This window comes from Macaca mulatta, chromosome 19 (assembly GCF_049350105.2).
Source record: "Macaca mulatta isolate MMU2019108-1 chromosome 19, T2T-MMU8v2.0, whole genome shotgun sequence".
Taxonomy (NCBI): Eukaryota; Metazoa; Chordata; class Mammalia; order Primates; family Cercopithecidae; genus Macaca; species Macaca mulatta.
The window spans coordinates 51,733,653-51,744,477 of NC_133424.1; the positions used below are offsets into that span (position 1 = coordinate 51,733,653).

Genomic DNA, 10,825 nt, shown 5'->3' on the forward strand with positions numbered 1-10,825 from the left:
CATCACTGTTTGCTGTGGGGACTGGAGAGAGATTGAGGGGCAGAGAGGCAGAGTGATGGGGCTCAGGGATGGAGAACAGGGGCTGAGGGATGGGGACCTCACTCCAGAGTCTTCCCTCCTTTCAACAAAATAAGATAGTGCTCCCCACCCCTCCTCCCTTTTTGAAAGATACTCTTGTGCTTATGGGAACCCTGAGGAGGAGGTCACCTGAGGCAGGGCAGGCAACATGGAGTTGGTGCCTTAGCCCCACCCTAGTAGCTGGAGAGACCATTGAATAGGGACACGAAGAAGGGAGGAAGGCGTCTGTCTTCCTGGGAAGAGGGAGCAGCCTGAGGCAAGTCTAGGAGGCTGGCTCAAGACTGGAATGCTGGGGTGGGTGGTGATGGCCATGGGGATGGATTCAGGCCCTTTCCTCAGCCTGATTGGTCCCCTCTGCTCCAGATGTGGACGAGTGTGCCCGAAGCCCCCCACCCTGCACCTACGGCCGATGTGAGAACACAGAAGGCAGCTTCCAGTGTGTCTGCCCCACGGGCTTCCAACCCAACGCTGCTGGCTCCGAGTGCCAGGGTGAGGCCGGGGAGGGGGGGAGGAGTGTGGATGGGTGAGGGGGGCATCGGGCCACTTCTTCAAGGCCACCCTCTCCCCTGCCCCCTAGATGTGGATGAGTGTGAGAACCACCTGGCATGCCCTGGGCAGGAGTGTGTGAACTCACCTGGCTCCTTCCAGTGCAGGCCCTGTCCTCCTGGCCACCACCTGCACCATGGCAGATGCACTGGTGAGACCAGGCCCTGGCTGTGACCTTGGGCCTGCACCATGACCCCTGACCCTTGACCCAGATCATAACTATGACCTGGCCCATAACCTCCTGACCTGGACCTCAGTCCCTCAGTCCCCAGAGCCTGTGACTCCTGACCCTGACCTGGACCACAACTCTTGACCCTGAATGTGACTCCTAAGACCCATCTTGACAGTGACATTTGACCCGAACCATCACCCTTGATGATAGTCCCTGCCCATACCCTGATAGCAATTGTGACCCTCATGACTCTGGCCCTGAATGTGACCTGTAACTCCTGAATTTGACTGTGACATTTGACCCTAATCATAACCACTAACCATAGCACTGACCATAACCTTGACTGTGTGACTCTTGGTCCTGTCTCTTTCACAGCCCCTGCCTCTTCTCAGAATCCCTTCTCTGGAACCTGGTTGGGTTCATAATCCCTGACCCTGGCCCCTGACTCGAGGCAGAATTCTGGACCCTGACTGTAACTTCTGATGCTAACTGGACTCAGATTCCAGTCACTAACTCTGACCCATGGCTCAACGGAATCCCATCCAGTGATCCTGGTTTATAATACTTGACTGGTCCCTTGCCCTAGTTCATTTCTGATCCTTGTCTAAGCCAGAGTCCCCTCTCCTGACTCCAAAATCCTGGCACAGGTAGTTCCTAGAAACCTAGACACACAGGACTCGCAACCATGGTCCCCGAAACCCGGGAACCTCGGTCAGCCCTACCCACCTCTGCCATGGAGCCCTCCCCTGGCCTCCAACTCATGACACTTCCCACCACCTCCCCCAGACCCCCTACTCCAAGGGGACTCGTCTGGACCCTTTCTGAACACCCCCACCCCCCACAGATGTGGACGAATGCAGTTCGGGTGCCCCTCCCTGTGGTCCCCACGGCCACTGCACTAACACCGAAGGCTCCTTCCGCTGCAGCTGCGCGCCAGGCTACCGGGCGCCGTCGGGTCGGCCCGGGCCCTGCGCAGGTGAGCAGCATAGGGACCCGCCAGAGAGCCTGGGAGTAGGGCCTGAGTTCCAGGGCAAAGCCAGCTGGAAAGGTGGAGGCGGGACCAAGGCCCTGTGGGAGCTGCTCAGAAACCTGGCATTGGTGGAGGCGGGGTTACTGCGGTGTGGGCGGGGCTTGTGTCTGGGAGGCCGGGTCCTGTGACTCCGCCCAAACTCCCGCGTACCTTAGACGTGAACGAGTGCCTGGAGGGCGATTTCTGCTTCCCTCACGGCGAGTGCCTCAACACTGACGGCTCCTTTGCCTGTACTTGTGCCCCCGGCTACCGACCCGGACCCCGCGGAGCCTCTTGCCTCGGTTCGTACCCAGGCTGGTCCTGGCTCCGGAAAGGGTGGGCTTAGGGCAGGAAAAGGCGGGACGGGGAGAAGAGGGCGAAAAGGGGAAAACGAGTTTTTGGCCGGGATCTTCCAGCAAGATCGGGGGCAGCTGGTGGGAGTCTCGAGGCAGTGGGCGGGGAGGGGTATGGAGAGGAAAGGGCGGAGTCTGGGTATTTGGACAATGATTGGAAAGAAGCTGTTCTAAACCCGTCGGGGGCTGGTACTTGCAGGGAGGGAAGGAGCCTGAGGCAGGTTGGGGAAGGCGTGAAAGGCCTAGGAGCGCCAAGGAGCGGTGGAGGGGTGTGGACTGGAATGTTAGGCGGAGGGGGAGGTGGGCCGGGCTTTCGGACGCCCTGTCCCGCAGACGTGGACGAGTGCAGCGAGGAGGACCTTTGCCAGAGCGGCATCTGTACCAACACCGACGGCTCCTTCGAGTGCATCTGTCCTCCGGGACACCGCGCCGGCCCGGACCTCGCTTCCTGCCTCGGTGAGAGGCCCCGCCCCGGCCTGATCCCTCCTCCCTCCGACTCCCGGACTCGCGCACTGGCCTCCCACCTCTGTCTTTCCTCCTCCGCTTCTCCCCTCCCCTTACCTCCTTCCCCCCTCTCCTCTCCTAGCCTCCCCATCTCTCCTCTACCCAAATCTTCCCCGGCCCTCTCTGCTTCCCTGGCTTCCCTTTTCTGACTCTCCTCTCCCCTCCTTGTCTCCCCCATCTTGCCTCCCTGCTTCCCACATCCGACCACCCGACCTCCCTCCTCAGACGTGGACGAATGTCGCGAGCGGGGCCCGGCCCTGTGCGGGTCGCAGCGCTGTGAGAACTCCCCCGGCTCCTACCGCTGTGTCCGGGACTGCGATCCTGGGTACCATGCGGGCCCCGAGGGCACCTGTGACGGTGAGCCTGCCCCCTCCACCTCCGCTAGCGCTCGCAACGGGGTGCTGGAGGCTGCTCCCTTGGGGACTGAGGAGGGGCGCCCTACTTCCCAGATTTAGGGGGAGGGAAAGCACCGTATCTCTGTAGTGGAAAGCAGTCACTGTGTCCATGTATTTTCTTGTGTCAGTACCACGGCCAAGCCTCCCTTCCAGCCGCAGTCCATTCCGCCTCTGCAGTTGAAGCCCAGTCCACATTTTAGGCTATGCCCCCAGTAAGACACCTCCCCAAAACTGTTAGGCCCCGCCCCTTCCAGTCGGCCTCTGGATTAAAACCCCCTCTTCAGGCCCCTTTTCCTAACAGAAGTTTGGACGCGCCCTTTCCCTGTCCTCCACCAGTCCTACTTCCAGCCTTCCCTCCAAAGAGGCCCAATCCCGGCGACCCTAGGCCTCATCCTTGCCCAATGAGAAATTCCCAAGGTGAAATTCTCCTAGCGTTGGCCTCCGCCCGTTTAAGCTCTGCCCTTCCATGGCCTCGCTACACTGGCCTTTCCATTCGCTCAGACGGCTTCAGTCTCTCGGAACACATAGGCCCTCCTTCCTATCTCTGCTCCGCCCACAGACCCGCCCCTTGCCTTCTCTTACCTTCCAGGTCTTCCCACCCGCCCCGCAATTTCACCCCTCCCGGGTCAGACTCCAGCGAGGCAGGAGGGTGGGGCTAATCTTCCATACAGTTTAAATTTTTTTTTGTGGGGAGGTGATGATGTGTGAGTCCGCATCTTGTGGCACACTTGAAACAAAACATCTGTGGGCTGCCGTTGACTCTGCTAGACCTCTGACTCACGGAAGTCTAGCTTCCTAAGATCGTATTCATTAATTCCACAAGAATTCATTAAGCACCTACTCTGTGCCAGTGTCCGGAAAAGGAAGTAAGTGCAACAGGAAATAAGTCATATAAAAACCCCTGCCTTCCTGGAGTTATCATTGTGGGGTAATAAATATGTAAATAAACTCAAGACCTATACAACAGGCCAGGCGCTGTGGCTCATGCCTGTAATCCCAGCACTTTGGGAGGCCAAGGAGGGTGGATCACGAGGTCAAGAGATCGAGACTAGCCTGGCCAACATGGTGAAACCCTGTCTCTACTAAAAATACAAAAATTAGCTGGGCATGGTGGCATGCGCCTGTAGTCCCAGCTACTCAGGAGGCTGAGGCAGAGAATCGCTTGAACCCGGGAGGCGGAGGTGGCAGTTGAACCAAGATCGTACCACTGCACTCCAGCCTGGGCGACAGAGTGAGACTCCTTCTCAAAAAAAAAAAAAGATTTATACAACAAAAAACTGGGGGACACCTTACTATGTGTCGGGCACTGTTCTGCCACTGGAGATGTAGCAAAGAACAAAATGGACACAAATCCCTGCTGTTGTAGAGTTTGTATTCTAGGGAGGCCACAGTCGGCATGCCAATAAATACATACATATAAGGTCAGGTTTAGGAAGGAAAACAAAGCAGGACAGAGATGACAGAGCAGTGGAGGGAGGAGTGCTAGGAGGGCTTGACCTCGACACCAGAGGGAAGTGAGGGAAGCAGCCATGCAGAGAGCTGAGGGGAGACTGTTCCTGGCAGAGGGAAGAGCCTGTACAAAGGCCCTGAGGTGGGACCATGCTTTGAGAGACGGCAGTGAGGATTTGAGAGTTATCAACTATGCTAGGTGTGGTGGCGCATGCTTGTAATCCCAGCTACTTGGGAGGCTGAGGTGGGAGAACTGCCTGAACCCAGGAGGTTGAAGCTCCGGTGAGCCATGATCCTGCCACTGCACTCCAGCCTGGGCAACAGAGCAAGACCCCCATTTAAAAAAAAAATGCCTGGGTATGGTGGCTCATGCCTATAATCCCAGCACTTTGGGAGGCTGAGGCAGGTAAATCACCTGAGGTCAGGAGTTCAAGACCAGCCTGGCCAATATGATGAAACCCCATCTCTACTAAAAAAAAAAAAAAATACAAAAGTGACTGGCCGTGGTGGCTCATACCTGTAATTCCAGGACTTTGGGAGGCTGAGGTGGACAGATCACTTGAGGTCAAGAGTTTGAGACCAGCCCAGCCAACGTGGTGAAATCTCATCTCTACTAAAAATACAAAAACTAGCCGGGCATGATGGTGCACGCCTGTAGTCCCAGCTGCTCCAGAAGCTGAGGCAGAATTGCTTGAACCCAGGAGGCAAAGGTTGCAGTGAGCCGAACTTGAGCCACTGCACTCCAGCCTGAGTGACAGAGCGAGATTCCGTCTCAAAGAAAAAACAACATTTTCAACATTGTTGATCTTTAGAAGCTCAGACTTCTAGAATACCAGATTTCTAAAGACTTTTTTTTTTTGAGACGGAGTCTCACTCTGTCGCCCAGGCTGGAGTGCAGTGGCTTGATCTCGGCTCACTGCAAGCTCCGCCTCCCGGGTTTACGCCATTCTCCTGCCTCAGCCTCCCGAGTAGCTGGGACTACAGGCGCCCGCCACCTCGCCCAGCTAGTTTTTTGTATTTTTGTAGAGACGGGGTTTCACCGTGTTAGCCAGGATGGTCTCGATCTCCTGACCTTGTGATCCGCCCGTCTCAGCCTCCCAAAGTGCTGGGATTACAGGCTTGAGCCACCGCGCCCGGCCTTCTAAAGACTTCTTAGTCTTGGGGACTGGAAGTGGTGTTAGAACTTCTGAATTCAGGCCTTTGACTCCCCTTTCATCTCCTCCACACTCTGCAGATGTGGATGAGTGCCAAGAATATGGTCCCGAGATTTGTGGAGCCCAGCGTTGTGAGAACACCCCTGGCTCCTACCGCTGCACACCGGCCTGTGACCCTGGCTATCAGCCCACGCCAGGGGGCGGATGCCAGGGTGGGTGTCCGTCGGGCATCGGGTGAGATGTGGAGATGGTAGAAGGTCCAGAAATGGCCTGACTGTCTGGTGGTTGCAGATGTGGACGAATGCCGGAACCGGTCCTTCTGCGGTGCCCACGCCGTGTGCCAGAACCTGCCCGGCTCCTTCCAGTGCCTCTGTGACCAGGGTTACGAGGGGGCGCGGGATGGGCGTCACTGCGTGGGTATGGGACTTCAGGGGGTGGATGGGACCAAAGCGGGTGGGGGAGGTTGGTCAGGCCCTGTCCCTCCCCATGTATCTGAACAAATAGGAACTTTCGGGTTGTGGAATTTAGACTTTGGAATATAAGATCATCTTCATGCCAAGAACGGTGGCTCATGCCTGTAATCCCAGCACTTTGGGAGGCTGAGGCGAGCAGATCACTTGAGGTCAGGAGTTTGAAACCAGCCTGGTGAACATGGTGAAATACCATCTCTACTAAAAATACAAAAATTAGCAGGGTCTGGTGGTGCATGCCTGTAATCCCAGCTACTCAGGAAGCTGAGGCACAAGAATGGCCTGAACCCAAGGGATGGAGGTTGCAGTGAGCCTAGATCACGCCACTGCACTCCAGCCTGGGTGACAGAGTGAGACCCTGTCTCAAAAAAAAAAAAAAAATCTTCTCAGAACTGTTGTAGTGGCTGGTGAAAGAAACCTGACCTATTCAGGTTTTATTTTTATGTGTGTACTTTTAAAAATGTGTAAGTAGGCCAGGCGCGGTGGCTCACACCTGTAATCCTAGCACTTTGGGAGGCCAAGGTGGGCAGGTCACCTGAGGTCAGGAGTTCGAGACCAGTCTCAACATGGAGAAATCCCGTCTCTACTAGAAATACAAAATTAGCTGGGCGTAGTGGTGCATGCCTGTAATCCCAGCTACTCAGGAGGCTGAGACAGGAGAATTGCTTGAACCTGGGAGGCGGAGGTTGCAGTGAGCTGAGATTGCACCATTGCACTCCAGCCTGAGCAGCAAGAGCGAAACTCCGTCTCAAAAAATAAAAACTAAAACTAAAAATAAATAAAAATAAAAATGTATAAAGTATAAATGTATAAAGCACTAAAGTGTTCATAAACGTTAATTTTTCCTAACATTTTATGAGGAAAATTTCTAAACACAAAGCAAATTGAGAGAATCATAGAATGAACACCTGCCTACTCATGATCTAGATTATATTATTTTATTATACTTACTTCCTCACGTATCTATCCATTAATCCATCTAATTTTTTGGACAGAGTTAAAAGTAAATTGCAGGCACCAGTCTGCTTCCCCATAAATTCTTTAATATACATATCACTAACCAGAATTCAATATGTGTTTACTAATATTTTCTTCTTCTTTTTTTTTTTTTTTTTGAGCTGGGGTCTTGCTCTGTTGTCCAGGCTGGAGTGTGGTTGTGTGATCATAGCTTACTGCAGCCTCTAACTCCTGGGCTCAAGCCAGCCTCCCTCCAGAACTGAGCTTCCGAGTAGCTGGGACCACAGGCACACACAACCACGCCCAGCTAATGTTGTTAATTTTTGTAGAGATGAGTTTTTTTTGGAGACAGAGTTTTGTTCTAGTTGTCCAGGCTGCAGTGCAATGGCATGATCTCGGCTCACTGCAACCTCCACCTCCTGGGTTCAAGCGATTCTCGTGCCTCAGCCTCCCAAGTAGCTGAGATTACAGGCACCCACCACTACGTCCAGTAATTTTTTGCATATTTAGTAGAGACGGGGTTTTACCATGTTGGCCAGGCTGGTCTTGAACTCCTGACCTCAGGTGATGTGCCCACCTTGGCCTCCTAAAGTGCTGGGATTACAAGCGTGAGCCACCACGCCTGGCCTGTAGAGATCTTGCTCTGTTGCCCAGGCTGGTCTCAAACTCCTGGCCTTAAGCAACCCTCCTGCCTTGGCCTCCCAAAGCACTGGGATTACAGGCATGAGCCATTGTATCCTACAGATATTTTCATTCGACGTTCAATTTATATACAGTGAAATGCAGGAATCTTAATTATACATTCTGTAAATTTTCACAAATGCAAACACAACAGGTTTTATTTCTTTAAAGGGAATTAAAACTATAAAGACCTGGGATATATTTGAACTCCAGGCATAACTGGATCCAGGAATTTTAACAAGGCTATTTCTATCTTCTCTGAGTTCTGCTTTCTTCTATTGCATGATTTTCAGGCAGATTATTTTTCATAATGATGAAGGTGGCCCTAGAACCTCTGGGCTAACAGCTCCAGTTGGCAACCCTAGAGCTAAAAAGGGAGGTTCTTTTTCAATATTTCTAGCAAAAGTGCCAGGCCTGGCTTTGATTGACCCAGCATGATCACTGCTATCTCTGAACCAGAGAAATGCAGTCATCTATTTGGTCATTCCTGGAACTTGTGCCCACCTCTCAGAGTAGATATAGCTCTACTCAAAGCACAGGATTGAAAATAGAGGAGCACAGGGTTCCCAAGGGAAATTCAGGGCTTGTCACTAGAATAAAAACAGATGATGGAGTCTGGGCCATTAAATATACTCATAATATTTGAAAGCTCAGACTTTCGGACCTTTGGAATCATAGAAGCTTATAACCACTGTGTCCCCTGTTGTCTCCTGCTTACAGATGTGAATGAATGTGAAACCCTACAGGGTGTATGTGGAGCTGCCCTGTGTGAAAACGTCGAAGGCTCCTTCCTCTGTGTCTGCCCCAACAGCCCGGAGGAGTTTGACCCCATGACTGGACGCTGTGTTTCCCCACGAACTTCTGCTGGTGAGACTGTTGTGTCTATTTAACTGATGACTGCTGGCCCCATGGGAAAATCATGTGGTCTAATCATTCCTGATGTGGACAGCTACCATCAGTTAAATACTGTTGTTTTAAACATCAACAAAAGACACATAGGTTAACATGGGTAGTGAGACTGTGTCAGGATAACTGGATCCTGGCCGTGACTCTACCAGATTCTTTCATTCAACAAATGTTCACAGGGCGTGCACTGTGTTCAGGCCATCTTCTGGGCACTGAGGACGTAGTAGTGACCAGGAGGGATCACTGTCTGTCCTCAAGGGGCTCACAAGCCAATGGGACAGACAGAGATATCACCAGATAGTGACAACTCAGAGAAATCAACAAGACTGTGATGGGGAAAGCCCAGGGGAGCTTTGGAGGAGGCGCCTGGCCCAGCATGAGAAGAGGGTCAGGGAGTTCTTGCTGTAGGAGAGGACATCTGAACTGAGAGCTGCAGGATGAGTAGAAATGAGCCAGGCCCGATGTGTGAGGAGGGCATTCTGGGCAGAGGACACAGCAAGGGCAAAGGCCTGGCAAAGCCAGAGAGCATCTGGCATGTAAGAGGAACTGAAACAGGTTCAACATGGCATGATTTAGACAGCAAAGGAAGGGGTGGGGAGAGATGGGGCCAGGGAAGGAGTCAGGTGCCCGATCACACCGACTTACCACAGTAAGAGAGCACTGTGGTACTGTGGAAGGGGTTTCGGGGCATTTTTGGAAATTTTTTTTTTAATGTTTTTCTTTTTTTAAGACAGAGTCGTACTTTCACCCAGGCTGGAGTGCAGTGGCACGATCTCAGCTCACTGCAACCTCCACCTCCTGTGCTCAAGGAATCCTCCAACCTCAGCCTGCTGAGTAACTGGGACTACAGGCATATACCACCACCACAGCTAATTTTTGTATTTCTTGTAGAGACGTGGTTTTGTCATATTGCCCAGGCTGCAGTATATATATATTTTTTAATTTTTAAATGTTACGTATTTAGGCTGGGCGTGGTGGCTCACGCCTGTAATCCCAGCTCTTTGGAAGGCCGAGGCGGGCAGATCACCTGAGGTCAGGAGTTCCAGACCAGCATGGCCAACATGGCAAAACCCCGTCTCTAATAAAAATACAAAAATGAGCTGGATGTAGTGGTACACGCCTGTAATCCCAGCTACTCGAGAGGCTGAGGCAGGAAAATCACTTGAATCCAGGAGGCGGAGGTTGTGGGATTGCGCCAGTGGACTCCAGCCTGGGTGACAGAGGGAGACTCCATCTCAAAAAAAAAAAAGCTACGTATGTATTTATTTTTAATAATTTCCATCTTTACTTTACATACATGAGCAGGTTTGTTACCTGGGTATATTTCATGATGCTGAGCTTTGAGATACAAATGATTCCGTCACCCAGATAGTAAGCATAAGCATAGTACCCAACAGCCAGTTTTTCTTGTTTTTTTTTTTTGAAATGGAGTTTCGCTCTTGTTGCCCAGGCTGCAGTGCAGTGGCGCGATCTCGGCTCGCTGAAACCTCCACCTCCCTGGTTCAAGCGATTCTCCTGCCTCAGCCTCCTGAGTAGCTGGGATTATAGGCATCCGCCACCACGCCTGGCTAACTTTTTGTATTTTTAGTAGAGATGGGGTTTCATCATGTTGGCCAGGCTGGTCTCGAACTCCTGACCTCAGGTCATCCACCCACCTCGGCCTCCCAAAGTACAGGGATTACAGGCGTGAGCCACCATGCCTGGCCTAACATCCAGTTTTTCAACCCTTGTCCCTCTCCCTCTGTCCCTCCCCTATCTAGTGGTTCCCAGCATCTATTGTGGGCATCTTTATATCCATGAGTACCCACTGTTTAGCTCTCACTTATAAGTGAGAATATGTGGTATTTGGTCTTCTGTTCCTGCATTAATTTGCTTAGGATAATGGTCTCCAGCTGCATCCATGCTGCTGCTAAGGACATGATTTCATTCTTTTTCATGACTGTGTAGTATTCATGGAAGGGTTTTGAGCAGGAAAGATAGAATTGGATTTTGAAACCTCCCTCTGGCCGCCATGTGAAGGTGATTGCAGCGGGTGATACTGGAGGCTGGGAGCTCAGGGAACAGGCTGGGGCAGGGGCCTGGACAGGAGAGGACAGGGCTGGACCAAGGCAGGGGCTGTGGAAGGGGAAGAAAGGGTGGTGGGAGAAAAAC

The 10,825-nt window shown here is 52.4% G+C and overlaps 1 protein-coding gene across 32 annotated transcripts in view; it reads left to right on the top strand.

Moving 5' to 3' along the window:
* LTBP4 (latent transforming growth factor beta binding protein 4) overlaps nucleotides 1-10,825 on the top strand; it is a 35,553-nt gene that overhangs the window by 16,510 nt on the left and 8,218 nt on the right. For 14 of the 32 annotated variants that reach the window (XM_077982785.1, XM_015123992.3, XM_077982796.1 and 11 more), the window contains 9 exons: nucleotides 442-567; nucleotides 656-775; nucleotides 1,641-1,772; nucleotides 1,982-2,107; nucleotides 2,492-2,614; nucleotides 2,888-3,019; nucleotides 5,741-5,872; nucleotides 5,952-6,077; nucleotides 8,489-8,635. In XM_077982785.1, the coding sequence (XP_077838911.1) occupies nucleotides 442-567; nucleotides 656-775; nucleotides 1,641-1,772; nucleotides 1,982-2,107; nucleotides 2,492-2,614; nucleotides 2,888-3,019; nucleotides 5,741-5,872; nucleotides 5,952-6,077; nucleotides 8,489-8,635 (1,164 nt within the window). The remainder of the gene's footprint in view (nucleotides 1-441; nucleotides 568-655; nucleotides 776-1,640; nucleotides 1,773-1,981; nucleotides 2,108-2,491; nucleotides 2,615-2,887; nucleotides 3,020-5,740; nucleotides 5,873-5,951; nucleotides 6,078-8,488; nucleotides 8,636-10,825) is intronic. The other 18 variants (XM_077982786.1, XM_077982804.1, XM_077982805.1 and 15 more) reach the window with 3 other exon arrangements.